At 43.2% G+C, this 21678-nt stretch overlaps 3 protein-coding genes across 3 annotated transcripts; all 3 read right to left on the bottom strand.

Annotated features, from left to right (window-relative positions):
• Window positions 1–1392: 1392 nt before the first annotated feature.
• On the bottom strand, window positions 1393–11572 carry LOC128447966 (NACHT, LRR and PYD domains-containing protein 12-like). The gene is given in 10 exon segments (XM_053430442.1): window positions 1393–1954; window positions 2811–2984; window positions 3952–4125; window positions 4770–4943; window positions 5488–6800; window positions 6802–7289; window positions 7453–7664; window positions 8094–8213; window positions 8311–8448; window positions 11414–11572. Coding segments are annotated over 10 exon segments (2895 nt in total). The 5' UTR covers window positions 11485–11572; the 3' UTR covers window positions 1393–1923.
• A 59-nt stretch (window positions 11573–11631) lies between these two features.
• cept1b (choline/ethanolamine phosphotransferase 1b) lies at window positions 11632–18614 on the bottom strand. The gene is made up of 10 exons (XM_053430499.1): window positions 18447–18614; window positions 16731–17034; window positions 16332–16506; window positions 15769–15916; window positions 15544–15685; window positions 14884–14968; window positions 14494–14625; window positions 14093–14251; window positions 13431–13556; window positions 11632–13287 (listed from the first exon to the last, which is right to left on the bottom strand). The coding sequence occupies exons 2-10, from the start codon at window positions 16919–16921 to the stop codon at window positions 13165–13167; spliced, it is 1281 nt and encodes a 426-aa protein (XP_053286474.1). The 5' UTR covers window positions 16922–17034; window positions 18447–18614; the 3' UTR covers window positions 11632–13164.
• A 1560-nt stretch (window positions 18615–20174) lies between these two features.
• pth4 (parathyroid hormone 4) lies at window positions 20175–21265 on the bottom strand. Its single transcript, XM_053430515.1, has 2 exons — window positions 21180–21265; window positions 20175–20558 (listed from the first exon to the last, which is right to left on the bottom strand). The coding sequence occupies exons 1-2, from the start codon at window positions 21263–21265 to the stop codon at window positions 20285–20287; spliced, it is 360 nt and encodes a 119-aa protein (XP_053286490.1). The 3' UTR covers window positions 20175–20284.
• Between the last annotated feature and the right edge of the window lie 413 nt (window positions 21266–21678).

The following is a 21678-nucleotide window of genomic DNA, read 5'->3' as shown; positions in this document are numbered from 1 at the left end:
CTGCTTGGCATGCCATGTTGGGGTTATCCTCCGGGATGTCTACCCTCATCAAATGCTGCTAGAGACTTTGATTATTGATGATGTTGTCCTGCACGTGGCATCTATTGCACTTCTGTCCGTCCTGGGAGAGGGATCCCTCACATGTGGCTCTCTCTGAGGTTTCTACGTATTTTTACCCTGTTAAAAGGGTTTTTAGTAGTTTTTCCTTACTCTTGCTGAGGGTTAAGGACAGAGGATGTCACACCCTGTTAAAGCCCTATGAAATTAATTGTGATTTGTGAATATGGGCTATACAAATAATATTTGATTGATTGATATGTTAAAGAAAATACAAATTAAGTTTCCTCCAAAAAACAGGTTGTGCTGGTGTGAAACAGTCCCGAAGCTTCCTGTGATGTGCAGGAGATGAAGTTGATTTAAAATAATATACATGAGAGCAAGTTTTATAAATGTTCCAAAGCAGGATTTTTTCTGTTCCGTTGCCTCTGTTTTCTTAATTTGTAGTGTGTTTACGTCTGTCGGAAACCGTAAAACTATTGTTCCCTGTTCTCTCCCCAAACTGAAAAATCACACGTCAAAATTATGAAATCACTTCACGGCTGTCACTTTTCTCTGCTATGAACCTCCCATCATCAGTTGTTTCCCAGCATGCTGCTGTTCCAGGACGCCAGGAAAGGTGTCCCCCTTGTGGTTGTTCTGAGTTAGTGGTCTTCAACATACAAACAGATTTACTTATTCAGTTTTCTATTAAATATGGTTAAATATTTATTGCACAGTTTCCTCTGACACTTAAAAACGCTTAGTACTGTGAGATCCTGTAAATATGACAGTTCAGTTTCTAGTGGTTGTCTCCACTGTGTCCACTTGTGTAAATTGTTGATTTACCTTCACCAAGGAGGAGATGTTTTCCCCTGTAAGGTTTTCAAGCAAAGTCGGTGAAAGGATGTTTATTGTGCATTGAAGCAGAGATAAAAAGAGGCAATATAACTTGTCTTTTACTTTTTGTGACATCTGGTTCGTCACAGAAGAAATGATCCATGTGTAAGACTCATGGACTGAATATAAAAGCTTTGACTGGGATGATCTGCTGTTATACTACAGCGCCACCTGTGGGTCAAAAGGAAGAAAAGCAACCACTGCTCTGCACCTGATGAGGAAATGAAACGTCCCATTTTTTATATTTTGTGTCAAAGACAAAACTCTGATTTTAAACTTCGTTAAAACAAACCTCGGTGAGAGCCTGAGGTAGGGCCGAATAAATTGAATGATGCACTGATCCAGAAATCACTGCAATCCGTAGAAAATGTGTTTTTTCTAAAATTTTTATTGAAGAAAAAAGATCCATTTGATTGTCCATTTTCAAACTCATAGATTAAATCTATCAAATGGAAAAAAGAAGATCAACAAATAATACAGCGTCCCCACTCACACTCTTTTCTTCCTAAACCGGTGAACTGGTGCTAAAATCAACTATGACTCCCGCCCCTATTCTTATGACCAATATCCAAATGAATAGGATAGGAAGTAAACAATAAACAACAAGTTAACCAAATAATAACCCCAAAATACAAACCCATTACATCTTATATCATAACAAACAAAATAATAATAATATCTTTCTTTAACTTATCAGTGTTACTTATTAGTGTTACTAATTAACGGCTCCTACACTCAAAAGGGATTAATATGTGTTTAACTTTTTGTAGAGCTAAATCAATTTGTGACTTGAATCCAGGAACTTTAAACTCATAAATGATCAGAAACACAAATTGTGGTTATAGGATGGTGGACTGGACACTGTGTGACGGTGGAGCTGATCTCAGAGCAGTGCACCTCCTCTGATTCCTCTGGAGCTCCGTCTCCTCTCTGCCTCCCAACAACAAGGCCCAGTCAGAGTCGCTCTACACACGAGCTGCTGCTGCTTCAGCCTCCGGACAAAGACCACTCCCTCCACCTGTTGAGAGAAGAAGACATCAGTGTCACAGAGACTCACTTCATCAGCTGTGAGTCAGTGATGCAGCACATCCAGTAGAAAGAGCAGCAGGGACTTCAGTACTGTTCGGAGGTGGAGCAGATTCCTCTCTGCTTCTAATCATGTGTTGGAATGAACACGCTAAGAGCTCAGTGTGTTTCCTCTGCATGTCAAAGTGCAGAGTGGACACCTGAGAGGTGGATTGAATGTCAATAAACAGATGAGATGGATGGACCTCAGCAGAGGTTCTGGTCTGTATAAAGACCTCATGGTTACCATGGTGACGGTGCTGATGATCTTGAATAAGAGCCACTGATGTGCAGGCCTCAGTCACACTGATCTCAGAGCAGTGACAAAGACCCAACTGACATCACTGCTCAATAAAAACACATGGACCGATCTTCAGGAAGCTGCCTGAGTGCATTTGGTGTTTTGGTGACAGGATGAGTCTGGAGAGATTGAGATGTTCTGGGTGAGTTAGAGATCAACTGAACCAACCGGATGTTGATTTAAATTTCCCTTATCCTTCCCTTAAAGGGGAGTGTGCACCACACAACAGTGTAGAGTCACTGTGGTCAGTGGGCGGAGCTTTTATACGGGTTGATCTACAATTTATGCTGCTCCGGCGCTAGTTAGCCGTTCATAATACCAGTTACCGTGGTGATTTACCCTGATATGAAGCAAACATCTTCGTTGGACTGAAAAAACTAAACCTGAAGTTAACCTGATGACCATGAATCCTGCTTCTTAGTTCAGACCCTGGATCTGTACTGTGATACTGACTGTTTAGTAAAATACTGATGGAAGCAGCGTGGACTGACTCCAACCATCTACTGACCTCACAGTCTCCAGTCTACAGGTTGGACTCTGCTTTAGATCAAGCAACTCCTTCAGTCCTGAGTCCTCCAGCTTGTTTAGACTCAGATCCAGTTCTCTCAGATGAGAGGGGTTTGACCTCAGAGCTGACGCCAGAGAAGAACAGCTGATCTCTGACAGACTGCAGCTCTTCAACCTGAAGAAAGGATAACACTTAACTGTAAACTAAACTCATAGTTCATGTGTGAAAACTAAACATCACTGTCGCTGTTTTCAGACCTAAAGTCTGAGTCAAGTTGTTGTGAACATGTTCCAGAGTTACTGTGTGAAAAGAGTAGTTATATGATCGTGTTTTCTTCAAGTGGCGATGATCTGGGAAGCAGTTTTTTTTGACCAGTTGAAAGTGGTGCAGGGAGCCTGAGTAACACGAGTACAGGGCGGTACAGACATCTATTGGTGAAAAGATTAAGGCATGGACGACTCTGTGTAAGTCCTCAAACCATAGGACCATGGTCACACTGACATGTGGTCAGTCCTAAGGACCACCAGGACAGATCCTAGTTAGGTTGCACAGAAACATTACAGGTACACATTGTCCAGCATTGAATTGTTTATCTGTCAGTAAAACTTCAGTCACGTTGAGCCTGACTCGGTCCTCAGCGCTCATTCTACAAACATCTCTCAGCTCAGTATCAGAGTTCACTGTTAGGAACAAATGTTCTGACCTTTGACCTTGAAGCTCCAGTGTGGAAGATTCCGTCGAAAGGATCCATTGTTAGAAACTGAATATAAAATAATCCAGGAGATGTTTTCACCCGTTTCATCTAAATTGTACGAATTGTTGTTTCCTTTACTTTAGAATGAGCCTTTTATATTTACATATTATATATTGACATACTCTATATTTATATACTTTATATGTACATACTTTATATTTAAATACTTCACATCTCTACAGAGGCAGCCATGTTTTTTTACAGTGGCCCAGACTGGAGAAACTAAACCTTTTGAATTTCTCTGACAACTGAAGCTACCACAGGTCTCTTTCATGTTTGGAAGGGGAGGGTGAGGTCAGGGGTGTTCAGCTGCAACTTGACACTTCACCACTAGATGTCACTAAAATCTAGACACCGAGCCTTTAACATTAAATCATGATGTCTGACCTCAGAGTCTCCAGTCGACAGGTTGGACTCTGTAGAAAACCACACAGCTCCTTCACTCCTGAGTCCTGCAGCATGTTTAGACTCAGATCCAGTTTTCTAAGATGAGAGGGATTTGACCTCAGAGCTGAAGCCAGAGAAGAACAGCTGATCTCTGACAGACTGCAGTCCCACAACCTGGATAAAGAAACATGAATATTTGAATGTGTCCTCCTGTTGCTGTGGATCGTCATAATGCCAACACAGACTCTCAACATGCTGCTGACCTCAGTTCAGTCTGTGACCTGAAGATAAATATCAGATCAGACATAATGGACCATTGTTTCATTCATTACTTTCTTCTCAGTGTGTTTGGTAACTGGGCAGGTTTGTGTAATTAAACAGTGTTTAAAGTTATCAACTGTCCCACGTGTCTCAATAAGAATGTTTCTTATTTTGAAAACCTGAGGAGGACGAGTGCTCGACCTCAATCCAGGTGAGTGCAGGTGAACGGAGTTGATCAAATCAAATCAAAGTTTATTGTCACATGACCAATGACAGCGTCATCGGAGCAGTGAAATTCTTGTGACATGGCAGGCAACATCTACGCAGTAGACATAAAACTGCGTAGTGCATGCGGAGCCATTGTCAGTGCCACCTTTCTCTAAGGCGCACCAGACGGATTTGGTGGATGAGGTGGACGTGACTGACAGGCTGGGTGAGACAGATGACTCAGGGACATTAAGCATAGCAGAACTGTAACAATTCAGTTATATTGAAATAAAAATAATGACGAAATAAGAAAAAAAGTTGGAAAAGTGAACATTCAAAGATTTAAGAACCTCAGAGTCTCCAGTCGACAGTTTGGACTCTCAAGTCCAGAACACAGCAGCTTCACTCCTGAATCCTGCAGCTTGTTTTCTCTCAGATCCAGTTCTCTCAGATGTGAGGGGTCTGACTTCAGAGCTGAGGCCAAGACTTCACAGTGAGTCTCTGAGAGTCCACAACGAACGAGTCTGTAATTAAAGAAAAATTTAGACTGACAGATGAACTCATTAGATTCGGGTGATCAAGGTCAAAGGTCAAGGTTATAACCCATCCACAAACATATATACTGTCCATTGATACTTTCATCTTTATACAGTATATACATATATACAGTGTATAAAATAATCTCCCTTGCACCCAACAAGTGGTATGTCTGAACCCTAAAACTCCAGCACAGTGATCACATTGGATTTCACTCTCTGTATGTATATATATACACATACATTTTACATATGGACACGCATGCACACACACGCCAGTAGCCACATATCCTTTAGTCTCCACAGGGAGCTGGAGCCAATTTCACCTGACACTGAATTTCAGTCTCCAATCTGAAATCAACCGACCTACATATCTATGGTTTGTGAAGGAAGCTGGAGAACCCAGAGAAAACCCTGGAGACACCAGGAGGACCTCCTCCTCACTGAAAGGCAGTGCATTTAATAATGAGTGTCTTCGAAGAACGACTCATTTCCACTGATTGAACATGTTATCGATCATGTCTGGACTCACCGAGCCTTCCTGCAGTTCCTCACAGCTGGGATCAGTCTCAGTCGACCCTGGTCTGATGTGTTGAACTTCTTCAGGTCCAACTCATCCAGAACCTCCTCTGACATCTGCAGCATGTAGGCCAGAGCTGAGCAGTGGATCTCAGAGAGTTTCTTCATTGATTTGTTCTCTGACGTCAGGAACTGTTGCATCTGCTGATGAACTGAGTGGTCGTTCATCTCAGTCAGACAGTGGAAGATGTTGATGCTTCTGTCAGGAGAAATGTCATCACTCTCCATCTCCTTCAGGTTGTTGATGACTCTCTGGATGATCTTTGGATTGTTCTCTGTCTGACCCAGCAGGCCTCCTAAGACTCTCTGGTTGGACTCCAGACTGAGGCCGTGAAGGAAGCGAACAAACAGGTCCAGATGACCATTTGTACTGGTGAGGGATTTCTCCATGGTTCTCTTCAGGAGGTCATCCAAGGAGGAGGTTCTCCTTGTGTTACTATATGTTCCGAAGAAGTTGTCAAGTTCTTCTGTGTTCCTCTCGGTGTAACAGTGGAACATGTAGACTGCAGCCAGAAACTCCTGAACGCTCAGATGAACAAAGCAGTAGACTGATTTCTGGAAGATCACACACTCTCTTCTGAAGATCTCAGTACAAACTCCTGAGTACACCGAGGCCTCTGTGACATTAAGACCACACTGCTCCAGGTCTTCTTGGTAGAAAATGATGTTTCCTTCCTCCAGATGTTTAATTGCCAGCCTCCCCAGCTTCAGAAGAACGTCCCTGTCAGCCTCCGTCAGCTGCTGTAGAGTCGTCTCATGTCCCTCACCGTACTTGTGGTTCTTTCTCTTTGTCTGAACCAGCAGGAAGTGTGAGTACAGGTCAGTCAGGGTCTTGGGCAGCTCTCCTCTCTGGTCTGTTGTCAACATGTGCTCCAGAACTGTAGCACTGATCCAGCAGAAGACTGGGATTTGACACATGATGTGGAGGCTCCTGGAAGTCTTGATGTGTGAGATGATTCTGCTGCACAGCTCTTCATCACTGAATCTCCTCCTGAAGTACTCCTCCTTCTGGGAGTCAGTGAAGCCTCGTACTTCTGTGACCCTGTCAACACATGAAGGAGGGATCTGATTGGCCGCCGCAGGTCTGGAGGTTATCCAGATGAGAGCCGAGGGAAGCAGATTCCCCCGGATGAGGTTTGTCAGCAGCACGTTGACTGATGACCTCTGTGTGACCTCAGACACAAGCTCCCTGTGGTTGAAGTCCAGAGAAAGTCTGCTTTCATCCAGGCCGTCAAAGATGAACAAAGGTTTACAGACAGCGAGCATCTCTGCAGTGAGCTTCTGTAACGCTTGGATGGAAAACACGGATAAGAGTGAGAAGACTGTGCTGCTGGTCCTTCACCAGGTTCAGCTCCCTGAACGAAAGCACAGTCAGCAGACCCACATCCTGGTTCTCTAAACCCTCTGCCCAGTCCAGAGTGAACTTCTGCACCAAGAAGGTTTTTCCAACGCCAGCGACTCCGTTGGTCAGGACGACTCTGATGCTGCTCTGCTGGTCAGTGGAGGCTTTAAAGATGTCGTGGACCTTGATGGGAGTGTCATGGAGGCTCTTCCTCTTGGAAGCCATCTCAAGCTGCCTCACCTCATGTTGAGTATTAACCTCTTCACTCTGTCCCACTGTGATGTATAGCTCCGTGTAGATCCTGTTGAGGAGGGTTCTACTTCCTGTTTCATCAGTTCCTTCAGTCACATGTTCACATGTCCTCCTCAGACTGAGCTTATGTTCATCTGAAACCTCCTGCAGACCACGATCTGCTGAAAGACAAGAAACAATGTCAGAGACAGAAAATCTGAGAATCTGCTGATTGTTTTCATCAGATACAGAAAAATGTTGATGCTGTATGAAGGAACAAAATAAAACATATGCTGATGTCAGAAGTGAAGACATCAGCAGACACATGTACAGTGCTGCTCTGACCGGTTGTATGAGCTCCAGCTCCTGATCTGGATCTTTGTCCACACTGGGAACAGGAGGAGTCTCCTGAAGAACCAGACTGGTCCCAGTATGAGGTGATGCACTGTCTGCAGAACCAGTGTCCACAGCTGGTGGAGACTGGATCCTTCAGGACGTCCTGACACCAAGCACAGGATGACTGCTCCTCCTCAGAAACATGACTCCTCTTCCTCGCTCTGTAAAGACATTTCCTGGTCACTTAAATGTCACAGTCACAGGTTGTCATTACATCAGTCAAGGAGGTTTTGTTTTAATCCTGTATGTTTCTGTGTTGGTTGGTTGGTTTGTTCGTTAGTGGGATAATAAGAAACAAAAGATAACCAGTCAACTTGGTGGAAGGATGTGCTCTGTGAACTAGATCAGGGAGAGGGGAGGTTTTCACAGACATGTTCAGAGGACTGATGGTTGCAGAACCAAATAAAAAGTATCTAGTGAATTTTAATCAGGTTTCGTGATCATGTTGGCTCTTGGTGGAGGTCTGAGCTCTTTGAGAGATTCTGAGAGATCAGTCAACAACTTCAATGAAGCTGTGTCCTAATGCAGGGGCCACACTAGAGGAAACTAAATCCTCTTCAGAGCAGGTCACAGTAGAAACAGTCTCTTACTTTGTGTGTGAGGGTCCAGGTTCAATACTGAAGTTTGGAGGAATATATTTGGACCAGTCACTCTTCAGAGACACAAAGCTGGACCCTGGAGACTCTGCTCTCAGTCTGTGGTCCTGACTTCTGCAAACACAATGTTTTTATTCAGAACACATCATTCACTCATTCATTCTCTGAGGATTCAGTTCGGAGGTTCACATGTTTGTAGCAGGTCTCTTACTTTGTGTGTGAGGGTCCAGGTTCATTACTGAAGTTTGGAGGAATATATTTGGACCAGTCACTCTTCAGAGACACACAGCTGAACACTGGAGACTCTGCTCTTTCCTCCTCTTCCTCCACATAACTACTCATCTTCAGTCTGAGAGGAAAAACAAGACACTGAAAGTGAGCGCACACACACACACACACGCACAAATATCTGCCTTAAATCAATCCATACAGTGCCTTGCATAAGTATTCACCCCCCTTGGACTTTTTCCCATTATGTACTGTTACTAACTGGAATTCAAATAGACTTAAATAAACTTTTTCCCGTTTGATCAACAAAACATGCATAGTACTTTGGAGGTGCAAAATAAATTTTATTGTGACACAAACAATAATGAGAACAAAAAAGTTGACATCTGTTGGGTGCATAAGTATTCACCCCCCTGTGTCAATACTTGGTAGAACCCCCTTTCGCTGCAATTACAGCTGCAAGTCTTTTGGGGTATGTCTCTACCAGCTTCGCACATCTAGAGATGGAAAGGTTTGTCCATTCTTCTTGGCAAAAAAGATGAAGCTCAGTCAGATTGGATGGAGACCGTCTGTGAACCGCGATCTTCAAGTCTTGCCATAGATTCTCTATTGGATTGAGGTCTGGGCTTTGACTGGGCCATTTTAAGACATTAACATTCTTTAATCCAAACCATTCCTTTGTAGCTCTGGCTGTATGTTTAGGGTCATTGTCCTGCTGGAAGATGAACCTCTGCCCCAGTCTCAAGTCTTTTGCAGACTGCATCAGATTTTCTTCAAGGATTTCCCTGTATTTGGCTCCATCCATCTTTCCCTCTATTCTGACCAGTTTCCCTGTACCTGCTGAAGAGAAGCATCCCCACAGCATGATGCTACCACCACCATGTTTCACTGTTGGGATGGTGTGCTCAGGGTGATAGGCAGTGTTGGGTTTTCGCCACACATAGCGTTTTGCATTGAGGCCAAAAAGTTCAATTTTGGTCTCATCTGACCAGAGCACCTTCTTCCACATGTTTGCTGTGTCTCCCACATGGCTTCTGGCAAACTCCAAACGGGATTTTTTATGGATCCCTTTCAACAATGGCTTTCTTCTTGCCACTCTTCCATAAAGGCCAGATTTGTGGAGTAGACGACTAATAGTTGTCCTGTGGACAGATTCTCCCACCTCAGCTGTGGATCTCTGCAACTCCTCCAGAGTAACCATGGGCCTCCTGGTTGCTTCTCTGATTAATTTTCTCCTTGTCCGACTCTTCAGTTTGGGTGGACGGCCTCCTCTTGGTAGGTTTGCGGTTGTGCCATATTCTTTCCATTTTCTTATGATGGATTTTATGGTGCTCAGAGAGATGTTCAAAGCTCTGGATATTTTTTTATAACCTAACCCTGCTTCATATTTCTCCACAACTTTATCCCTGACCTGTTTGGTGAGCTCCTTGGTCTTCATGATGCTGTTTGTTCAGTAATGATCTCCAACAAACTCTGAGTCCGTCACAGAACAGGTGTATTTATACTGAGATTAAATTGCAGACAGGTGGACCCTATTTACTAATTATGTGACTTGTGAATGTGACTTGTGAATGCAATTGGTCGCACCAGATCTTTGTTAGGGGTTTCACAGTAAAGGGGGTGAATACATATGCACTCAACACTTTTCAGATTTTTATTTGTAAATAATTGTGAAATCCATGTAATATTTCCCCCCACTTCCAAATGATGCACTATTTTGTGTTGGTCCATTACATAAACTCACGATGAAATAAATTTTAATCTGTGGTTATACCATGACAAAATGTAGAAAAGTCCAAAGGGGGTGAATACTTATGCAAGGCACTGTATGTTCGTACCTTAATTTATTCGTACTCTGAGAACAAATTAGAACTTCCTCAGATCATGCGTACACAAAAGGCAAAGCTGGCCTAGAAAATGTAAACATATCCTTTTGACTAAATGCATAGTATATTAAAACTCCATTTATTTAAATAAAATAGTAGATAAACAGCAATAATTTCATCCTCATCAACTCTAAAAAACCTTCTGAATTCACATTAATGCTTCTGGATGAACGGGGCGTCGCTTCTTCTGCATCAATGAAGTTAAAAGCGCGTTAAGTCGTAATCTGCGGGAGGAACTCTTCTGTCTGCAGGGGCCTGAGCGCCTGTTCGTCTCTGTCCCTCTTCACATGAACTGATGAGCTCATGTATTCAGGTTTTAATCGATGATGTCGGATCATGACTCTGGATCTTTCCGGTCACTTTGAGCCTGATGTCCTGACCGTGCGCGTCAGGTCTCTTGTTGTGTCGCAAGTTTAAACATGTGTCTCATAAACTCTAAAGCGAATCAAACAAATAAAAAGTCAACGTCAGTCCTGTACGTGTCCTAATAACCTAATCTCTCTCTCTCTCTCTCATCATCACACAAACACTTACATATTACATGATCACAACATAACTCGCCGGAACAGGTGGTAAATTTTATATTTTCTGGGGCTTTTATTGTCAGACTCTGAGGTGATGAACTTTCATGAGGTGAAATAAGTCTGTGGAAACAGGAAGTTTCTGTTCTGTTGTTTGAAATTCAAATCTTTCTTCTTTATAATATTTTACTTACTATCACAGTCAGATTCAATATTATTTTATAATTAATCACAGAGGCTCTGGGATCAGATCAGTAGATGAAAAAGTTCAATAAAATCGAAATAAAACCGGCCGATTATGTAAACGTCATCTGATCTGTTGAGCTCCTCCATGTGGACACAAGTCGTCACTGCAGGTTCACCTCAGGACGGATTTCCTGTGTTTATTGCTTCAGTACTTTTATGAACTCGCCTGCTTTCTGCGCGCTCGTGAATCGTCTGCTCTCAGATTTCTCCTTTGCTCTTGGATTTGTTGGTGGAACAACGCTGTCAAAGTCCCCCCCCCCCCCCCCCCCCCCCCAATGAACCAGCTATACGTTAATTAATTGTTTCTTCAAATATAACAAAGTCAAGCCTCCTACATTGTTCCCTTTTGTCACAGTCACCTGAGACAGTTGTAGGTTTAATGTTCTGGAATCAGCCGATAACAGTAAAATACGAATGTTTTTCAAATACTCACCGAACTCTGACTTCGTTTGTCTTATCTGCTCGGAACCAGTTTACTTTCACTTTCCAGCCTCCTCTTTGCATTTACTGGAAATCACATGACTGTGTGCGCGGTTGGGCGTGTGGGTGTTTTGTGGCCAGTGTTCATTGGCTGATGTTCAAGGTCCCCCATGTGGACACAGGTCGTCACTGCAGGTTCAGTCCAGGAGCAGCAGTAAACACCTCCACACGTCAAATTAACAGGTTTTTATTAACAGGAACAAAGTTTGATCTGATTCTCCTCAGTCACCAAATTAAAAACTGTGATGTCATCATGTCACCTCATCTCCTGCTCATTCAGTGTTCAGCCTCAGCAGATGTGGTTTGTGGGGGAAACTTTGTGTCAATTACACAAAAAAATTAAGTGGTTCAGTATATTAGAATAATCAGTCGTGTGGAAAACTCACATAAATAACTCATTGCAGCAAAGTCGTCGTTCAGTTTGAAGATTATCCTCATCAGCAAATCCCATGAAGAGACAACAACTGAAAACCTCTTGTTCCTGAAGCTTTATAAAAGTTACACTTCACATTCACAAGGCTTTTCTAAACTTGTGTCTTCAGTGGGAACCTGTGACCTCGGAGCCCAGTGCCACAGACAGTGGGAAGTCAGACTCAGTTGGAAGACTTTGGAATCTTCATGGGATTTGTTGAGAAGATTGAAGAATAAAAACATAACAACACCAGGTTGAGATGAGGGAGTGACAGAGAGCAGAGGAGCAGTGGAGTGATCGCTGACACAGCAGCAGCAGCAGAGTGAAACTAAAGTGAAGGAAACACTGATTCAAAGCAGCAACTTTAACATGTATTGATCTTATGACTGAAAAAGGTGAGAAAATCTGAACATAATCGTTAACTTGTGACCTTAGTGGTTCACTTACATTTAACTCAATGTGGGCAACTAAAGACATTCTTACATGTGTGCACAGTGAATCTTCAAATATTTACAACAACACGAGAAACAGAGAGGAAGACTTAAAACAAATGAGTCACTTCAAAAGTAAGCATTTCAGAATATATGACCTATAATAATAAATAAACACAAAATCCCTCCCATGTCTGTTAAGGTGTTAAGCTCTGATATGTTAAAGAAAAATAAAATTAAGTTTCCTCCAAAAACCAGGTTGTGCTGGTGTGAAACAGTCGTGAAGCTTCCTGTGATGTGCAGGAGATGAAGTTGATTTAAAAATCATAAACATGAGAGCAAGTTTGATAAATGTTCCAAAGCAGGATTTTTTAAATTAAAAGAGAAGCACAGACATCGTAACAGTTTGGTATTTACAATAGCAAAAAGGTTAAGTTATGCAAATATTACAAAAAATTATGATCAAGAGCAAAGAGTCTGATTCGTTTCCTTTACATTTTTCTTGCACATGAACAGTTACAACACACACGAGTTTCTCTCCTCAGACACGATGAGTAGCACCTGTACTCTCCTGAAGTATTTGCCCTGTGAAACCATGAGTTTGTCAGAAGGAGATTTATCGTTACTGGGGCAGAAGAACATACAAATTCACTTCTGCACCGGTGGAAAGAGAAAAAGAAACGATGACAGTAATACTCCAGTATCTTAATATATATATTATTTGTCCACACATTCAGTTGGCAGAAGCACTTACTGTACACAACAAATCGTCCCCTGCATCTCTACGTGGACAACAGAGGGAAGGAAAGATCAGTCGACTAACGGGGGCAGGGACAGAGTCAGTTAATGGCCGGCGTGTCCTCAGTGAGGAGCTGAGCTGAGCACTGAGCAAGGCTTGATTTTAAAAACGAAAATGTGAAGATGGCAGGCAATCTGGTTGCAAACACTGACACAGTAACGCACCAAGTCGAAGAAGGAAATGAACTGTAGGAGAGAGAGAGAGAGAGAACAAACAGTGGAGAATCAGACAACTGGTTGAACACGACCTTAACGGACTCTTATTGACCTTTATTAAATGAACGTACCCATGACTGACAACTCTGATGTACAGCTTCATGTGTACTTACCAAAGCAATCCACAACACCAGGTACTCGTCAATAAAACTATTGAAATACTGATCCAGGAACAGCAGGCCTGGCCCCAGGAAGGCTAAGTCGTAAAGGTTCATCTCACTTTTTGTCATATGTGCTACCTGTGGACAGACAAACTCCAGTCAGCTGCAAACACAACTCTGCTCACTTCAAATAAGAACTTCAAGATGTTGGAAGGGACATCAAGCTCCAGTTTTACCCAAACTTCTTCGGTCCCACTTTCATTATACTTTCCAATATATTCAAGAAGGTTTTCAGTCTTTAATAGAAAACGATAGTCTTCTGTGTATTTTAACATTGTCTTTAACATGCTGGTGTTTTCAGTGTGCTGTGGTAAATGTGGTCTGTGGAGAGGAAACGTCGGGTGGAGTCCCAGCTACAAACTGAAAGTAAAGATGAATGTCGGAGATCATAGAAGACTCATTCTAGATGTTTCACTTTCTCTACCAACTGTCAACCGTCTCATGTCTTCTATGAATCTCCAAGTGACTAAACCAAAGTCTAAATTGTTTCATTAAGTCAGAAAGTGTTTTTGTTTAGCTCAATTTAAAATACCTCATAAAAATTGTCATTTTAACTGAATGTTGTCGTCACCATTTGAACATCATACATAAAAAAGAAAGTGTGTTTGACTTACAACTAATTTATTGGTGATTTTGGCCGAGACAAAACCAAACGCCAGGATATAAAGACACGGATGTTTCTCGAAGAGCTGGACAGCCGACTTCTTGTATATCATCACCGCCAAGATGATAACGGAACCAATGTGTAGGACTGGAGAGAGGACGCTGGTCCCCTGAGGACAGACACAGCACAAAGACAATAGAGACAGAGAAAGTCAGAGGAGCTGCTCTGACGTCATCTGCAGAAACAAACTGACACAACAACAATCTACTCAATCTGATCAGAAACTGTGTTTGGGCCAAATGTTTTATAAACAATAAACATGATGTATTGTTTATCCTGTCACCATGATTTACACAAACTATCAATCACTACACGTTAACAGGAAAGAACATCGGAGGTTTCCAGACTTACTGCTGTTGTGGATCCGTTTTTGCCGACACCTCCTGTAAAAATAACTCTGAAGTAATTGGTGCAGGAGAAGATGGCTCCTAAAAAAGTGCAGATGGCGGGAATCATTTTCATCTGGATATTTAGGACTGGAATCTGGGAGACGGGACATTAAAACACAGAAATTAGTAAATGATAAAACATTTATACATATATCAAACGTTCCAGCTGAATGATTTAATCTGTGAATACATTGAGCAGCTTCACATCCACAATGAAAGCATCATGAGTACGTCAGAGACATCCTTTGTATTTTTAGTAACAATTAAAGTAAAACATTTTAATAAAATATTGCATTATTCCATTAATGCAGCATGATTATCTTTAATCTGTTAGAAAACCCATCACAATTACCAGTGACTGCCAGAGAGCAGATCCTCCCACGGCGGCCAGCAGATACATGATTATTATGAAGAGTTGCACCTCGGTCACATCAATGCTGAGTGAGAGGAGAGAGCAGAACATTAATAAAAAAAATTATTAGTGACAACAACAAGCACACGGTCGTCCTGCAGCCTTCTTCCACATCACACTGGAGCAACTGGGGCTGATGGGACGCTGCTGTGTTCTCCAGCACAACACAGGTTGAGCTTGGTGGTTGAAGAGGTGACATCAGTAATATCTCACTGGCTCTTTCTTAAGAAACCAAAACCTAACAGCACAAAGTGAATGGTGGAGTATCGGCAAAGTATTTAAATAGCATATTCTAGGAATCTGTCTCAGTTTAAGGTGGCAACTTCAAAAGACTTGTTATTTTCCACCAACACGTATAAATAAATAAAAACACTTTGCAATGACGTGAAAAACAGAAAAGCAAGTTTTTAAAGAGAATCAGGAATTAACCGACTAGAGTTTGGTGGTTGAAGTTCAAAGGTCAAGGTCACAGTGACCTCAGGTTTCTTGTTAACGTGATGTCTCAGGAACTACCGTGGGGGAACTTCATGACATCTGGCACAAACACTTGGACTCAAGGATGACCCGTTTACTTTTCAACAAACAGATCAAGAGACTCACATGCCAAACCGCAGCGTTCCTGACACGTATGTTTGCCAGTGAGCACAGTAGAACATAAACATCCCAGCGAAGCAGCAGAAGAACATCCAGTCCGGGTTGGTGCCCATTTGCACTGCTATACTGGTTCCCAGCACCACAAACACTGTGGGGACGACAACAGGAGGGTTTTAGCAGAGCTCCAGGTTTACTCAGACACAGCAGAGTTTAACAGGAAAACCAACTGACCAGTGGAGAGGGAGTCGCAGCCGTGGTCAAACAGCTCACCCAGCGGAGAGCTGCTATTGGTGCGTCTGGCCTGTTTCCCGTCTATGGCGTCTAATGACTGGTAGATGAACAGACCCACGGCACACAGCAGGTACGCCCAGAGCGGAGCCTGAAACAACACACACACACATTGATATGGAGCCGGGGTCACGCTGCCTCACACCCACAGACATCTGAATCAAATGATCAGTTTCACTTCAGTGTTGAACGTCTATATTGAAACTCAACACTCAAACACATGAGGTTTAAGTTCTGTCGACAACAGACCCAAGATGCATTCATCAGCCAACATTATTTTCATTCATGACTGAATTTAAGATCCTTCCAGCAACTTGACTTGATCTTTTCTGGTGAGATTTCGTTGTGAAACATCCAGAGGAGGTTGAGATTTATCTGAGTAGTTTAAATACAGATAGAAATCCACCAACAGGGATTCATTGATAGAAAACAGTATTTGCGTTTAATTCTAGCTTGTCATATATGTTTTAAAGCGAGGAATGTGCAGTGTAGGGTTGTTCCCTCACCTGCTCAGTGGCAGTTGGGCAGTAGTAGACGAGCACGAGGGTGGTGAAGACATTGGTGGCGAGGCCGATGATGGTGATTAAGTTTGGGGCGATCCAGGACGGGACTCGTCCCACCAGCCACTCCCAGTAACACTGCATCAGAGGCTCCAGCAGGGAGCGTCCTGCACTGCTGTACCTGGAGGGACGGACATTAGCCAGATGAAGACTTGATGACTCAAACTCACCACCCAGAACGTACCATAACTACTGGTGATGATGTAATACTGTCATCACTGCTGTCAAACACACCAAACAGAAGAGCCATGTACTTAACAAATACTCGGCCCACATTGGCCTGGTCCGTCTATCATTAGTTCCAAACGTGTCACTATACTAAACAACGGGACTACACAGTTTTACCTGTGCTCCTCCAGTCTCTTGAGCTGGTGTCGGGACAGGGGGGGCGAGGGCAGCTCAATCAGCTTGCGCAGCACTCCAGGGGCAAGCCAGCAGGCCGCCTCCATGCCAACGCCCTGCCCAGGGTCCTTTTCCCGGCCAAGGCTTCGGCGAGAACGCAGGCCCCCCCCTTGCTGCTGCCCCGTGGTGCTCATGGAGCCCTGCTGCCTGCTGGTCTGGTCCCTGATGGATCCGGCTCCGGCTCTGCCACTGTCCTGACGGATGGGGTTAAAGATCCACAGTGGGGCTGGATGAGGCTGGAGGATACCTAGGAACAAAAACACCACAATCACAATACTATCCTGTGCCGATACAATACATGTTTCACACATTCATGTACTACCTGCACCCAACACAAGTGATTCTGCTGGAAGAGAACTTCAGTACTTTGTTCACGTTTAGGTTGAGCAGAGTCCATCAAGTCTGACAGTGAGTTATTAGATATATAATAGAAATATATTTAAATATGACATTTTATCTTTAAATCTCAGTAGAGAACACGCCCCTGTCAATCAACTGTCCCTTTAAATTCAATCAAGTTGAACCAGTTCGTACCAAATCATAAATATCCGTAGCCTCAATATGCCGGAGTTTTCTTTCAGCCAAGATCCGTGAATTATTCTGTGAGAAATAAACGAAAAAGTTGAAAAACTCTCCATCGGAAAATGATAAAGAAAGAAAAGTAAAATGGTGGATTTCCCCCCTGATCTGGATCCGCACTAAGATTTAGTTTCCCCGACCCACAGCAGGACCACGCTACAGTAGCCCAGAGCGGACAAAACCAAACACATTTTGAGTTTCATTTTTACGACAACTGAAGCTACCACAGGTTCTCTGTCATGTCTGTAAGGGGAGGGTGAGGTGAGGGGGTGTTCAGCTGCAGCACGACACTTCACCACTAGATGTCACTACATTCCACACACTGAACCTTTAAAAAGGTCGGTTGTTGCCGAGTGAAACTGAAACTGACTGACAGCAATACAACTACAGCAAATACAACTGACATCCGACGGAACAGGCAATGGAAACACTCAGGACTTTTGTGATTAAATGTTTCTATTATTTATCAACTTCTATATGAAGTAAATCCTGTGTTTGAATCAAAGCTTCTTCTCACGTTCGATCACACGTCAGAGCAGAGATTGGGTCACAGCTCGGTTTCTCTCGGGCTCCGAACAGAACCTGCTCTGAACGGTCACACGTGTTGTTGTCACATGTGTTGTTGTCGGTGCGGACACATGACGTGTGTGTGTGTGTGTGTGTGTGTGTTGCTTCTGAACATGACAGTAACACACATGTCTGACGTGTTGCACAGCCTCATCTGCAGACGAGGGTCAGCTACTGACCGGTGACACAATCAGACACACACACACACGTCACCCTGTGAACGAACCATCACTACACACTGTCAGTGTCACAATCTGCTGTCAACCGAGCTGCGGTTTGCTAGCTAGCTTAGCTGCTGTTAGCCTTCTCCTCAGTACCACTGACGCTACCGACGCCGCTGACACTGACCGCTGGCTGCGTTGGATTCGTCTGCCGGTCGGTTCCTCGCGTCCCCACACCGACATCCACAGACACGTCGCGATCGCAGTTGAATTTAAACCGACCCGACGTCTCCCTGCGCGTTAGCCTGAAGTAGCCCCGACAAGCTAACCGACGGGTGTAGCATCGACTGACCTGACCGCCGAGAGGACGAGAGCCGCGGGCAGTCCGAGGGGCGGTGGCGGCGCTTGGGAGCCGACAGACAGCGCCTCTCTGCCGGGTGCTCGGTGTCTGGTTTCCCCGGTAGGAATTAAAAACAGATACCGAAGGCTCGTCGGCGGCGGCAGGAGGATCCACGACCGGTGTCACGGTGGCTGACACGGGGAGCTAGCTCGCGTTAGCCGCTACGGAAGTATCGCGAGGCTGCGGTAGTCTTTGCCCTGAGTGCGGTGTTTCAGGCAGGCAGACCGAGCAGAGGGCAAACAGGCTCAGGCCAGATTGAGACCTTTGGAAAACAAATATAGTAGAAATATACTTTTTAGATTAGACCTTAAACCACCTGTTTTTAAATATCTATAAAGTCAAAAATAGAATCAACACGTCCCAGCTTCTCAAATGTGACTATTTGCTTGTTTCCTGATATCTGAGTTTTTTTTTCCTGGTGCTCACACAAGATAATATATTTTGATGTATTAATGTGGACGTGAGGGAAAAATTAGGTATACTCAATTCAGTTTTACTTACAGATCATAACGTACATTATCTCAAGGCTATTTACATGTTCCTGGTCCCACGAGGAGGATCACAGAGGACATTCAGGCTCAAAACACGTTGTAAATAATGTCGTTTTGAGTCTAATTTAAATGTCGGGTGCTTTTTTTTCTATTGTTTGAAGTCTGAAGAATTGGTCACCATTTAGTTCAATTGTATTGGATTTGGCTGCAGCGCTGTTTATCCCTGAGACTCCTACCACCTCCTCCATTGGCACAGTGCTAAGTTGGTAAGGAGTGAATTTAAATTTTTGCGTGAACTATCCCTTTAAGTTTGAAAACTTAAAATTACAGAGAATACCTCATTAAAAAAGATCCCATGGTGATCAGGTGCCCTTTTAAATATATATTCTGACATTTAATGAACTCCAAATCAAGTATTTATTAAAGACAATGAAGTTCAGCCTTATACCAATGGAATTAACGATTGATGCAGATTTCACTCACTCTCGGTTAGTGAACAAGCAAGTTTCAGGTATCAAGCAGAGATTTGATGCACAAACACAGACCAGAACCGTGCAGCCACAGAGTTTAATAGAAATGTTCACGAGATAAAATGACAGTCACTCAAATCTTTGTCGTCCAGCCACACGTCTCCTCACAGAGCATCAGTTTCATTCAGCCTGGAGGTTCAGATGGCACCGTGTACAGTGTGTGTTCAATCCTAAGAAGATCTTTTATACTCTATATGGAAACAAAGGAAACAGCTGTAGCAAGTATTTCAGTTTCAGTTATCATCTGAAAGTGAGACGACAAACAGCAGCAGTGCAGTTGTTGAATTTTTGCAGGTCAAAGTTTGCTGCTGCAGGAGGTTGATCTGCAAACAGGAAAAACACGTTTGACTTTGTCTTTGGTTGAGAACGATTAAGAGGTAAAGCAAACGGATTTAAGTCTGGGTAAGTTCACACATTCTTAAACGTGTAGACTTTAAATGTTGTCCCTGTTGTGTTTGCTTCTGAGGACATGTCCTTAAGGACGTGTCTTATTTTTTTTGGTTGTAGCGCCAAGTCCTTGATGTAAATATGACAGAGACTGAACATTGAGACATTTGTGTGTCTCTGCTGATCAACAGAGGACTTTCATTCAGCTTTAACTCAAACACTCTCTCAACTGAAACTTAAAATTCGTGCAACATGTGGATGCATCTGCAGCCAAACGTGTGTCTTGGCACTAAAGACAAATGTATTGTTGTGCTTTATGTGTTTCATTGTTCAAATGATGGAGACAATAGATATTTCTCATGTGTCTGTGGACAGAGCGGCGTTAGGCCTCTGTGTCGGACAGCTGGGTCAGGTAGGGGTTGTTGAAGAAGTCCCTCAGGAGGCTCTGCACCCGGGCGGGCTGGGGGCCCGGAGCGTCAGGGACCAGCTCCGGGTTCAGGTCCAGGTTCAGGACCTTCTCTGGGCGGAGGGCGGCGGAGCGGGTCTGGGCGGTGTGGAGCCCCTCCATGGCGCTCGACAGCCAGATGAGCCTCTTCAGACTCTGGATGTTTCGACCACGGTCGTGCATCAGCTGGTGTTCGCTCACAGCTCGGCGGCTGCGAGGAGACAGAGGAGAGATCAGTCAGGATCAGGATCAGTTCACAACTCAATCAACATCCAATGATCAATATGAGAAACACGAGGGAGACAAAAAATACAAGAATGAGATTAAAACACTGAATTTATGACATTTATATTGCAAATTGAAAACTGTCTATGTAAAAAAAATCATCAGACAAATATCAAAGATCCACGTTCGTGCAGGATGATTTTTCTGCAGATAACATCAAAGTTTTTTATATTTCAGTTTTTTTGAGAAATCAGAGGTGACGACAAATCCTCTGATTTCCGTCCAGTGCAAATCTGGACACTTCAACCTTACTGCCAAATTTCAGGAAAGGAATATTTTTTTTGTGATTCTGGATCTTTGTATTTTCAAAAGATTACTTCCAGTTGAGTTCTTCATTTTTTGAACTTCAAATATTTTCCTGCTTTGATGTTTCTTTTGAAATTCTTTTCCTTTTTCACTGCTCGTGACTCAAAACTGTGAATATTGAACTCAATTTCTGTCAAATCATTCACTGCTTCTTTTGTATTCTATGTTTATTCTCCCGTCTAATCTCTAATAATCTGTCTATGGTTCATCTGCACATTGACCATGTGGAGCTCTGGTTTACCTCTCGCTCTGGTCACACTGTGCCGCTGTGAAGACGACGAGCAGCGTGACCACGAGCCACTGCACGGATCTGTGGGACATCAGCATCTTCTGCAGCAAAACATCAAGAAACCCACATCACGACTCGACATTAGAGGGAGAAACAACAAGTAGCGTCGTCCACATGTCACACAACGAGCTGACAACCATCTTAAACTGTAACCCTTAAAATCTACACACTCTCGAGGCTGTGACCAGTTTGAATTCAAGGTTTTTCTTTGCTTTTGTTCAGTGAAATTTGTCGTGAATTCATATGAAAATAGTAAAATAAATATAACTTTGAATAAAAACATTTCATCAGATTCATCTTTAAGCTTTGTGCCTCAGCTCGTGGACATTTTAAATAAACCAACACGTTAACATCTGTATCTTGAAATATAAATAAACATGTTGCATTAGTGTAAAATAAGAAAATTAAAGAAAGAATAGAAAGAGTATTTGTAATTTGTTTGAGCTGACTC

This window comes from Pleuronectes platessa, chromosome 2, assembly GCF_947347685.1.
Source record: "Pleuronectes platessa chromosome 2, fPlePla1.1, whole genome shotgun sequence".
Lineage (NCBI taxonomy): Eukaryota > Metazoa > Chordata > Actinopteri > Pleuronectiformes > Pleuronectidae > Pleuronectes > Pleuronectes platessa.
The sequence above is the reverse complement of the archived record's forward strand: the minus strand, read 5'-3'. Positions and strand labels throughout refer to the sequence as shown.

Coding starts and splice junctions, on each gene's coding strand:
- cept1b (XM_053430499.1), bottom strand. CDS start 16,921: ATGAGCACCACGGGGCAGCAGCAAGGGGGGGGCCTGCGTTCTCGCCGA. Junction 14,969..15,543: donor GGAACGCTGCGGTTTGGCAT/GTGAGTCTCTTG, acceptor CCTCTCACTCAG/CATTGATGTGACCGAGGTGC. Junction 13,557..14,092: donor AAATCACCAATAAATTAGTT/GTAAGTCAAACA, acceptor GTCTGTCCACAG/GTAGCACATATGACAAAAAG.
- pth4 (XM_053430515.1), bottom strand. CDS start 21,265: ATGCTGATGTCCCACAGATCCGTGCAGTGGCTCGTGGTCACGCTGCTC. Junction 20,559..21,179: donor CAGTGTGACCAGAGCGAGAG/GTAAACCAGAGC, acceptor GTCTCCTCGCAG/CCGCCGAGCTGTGAGCGAAC.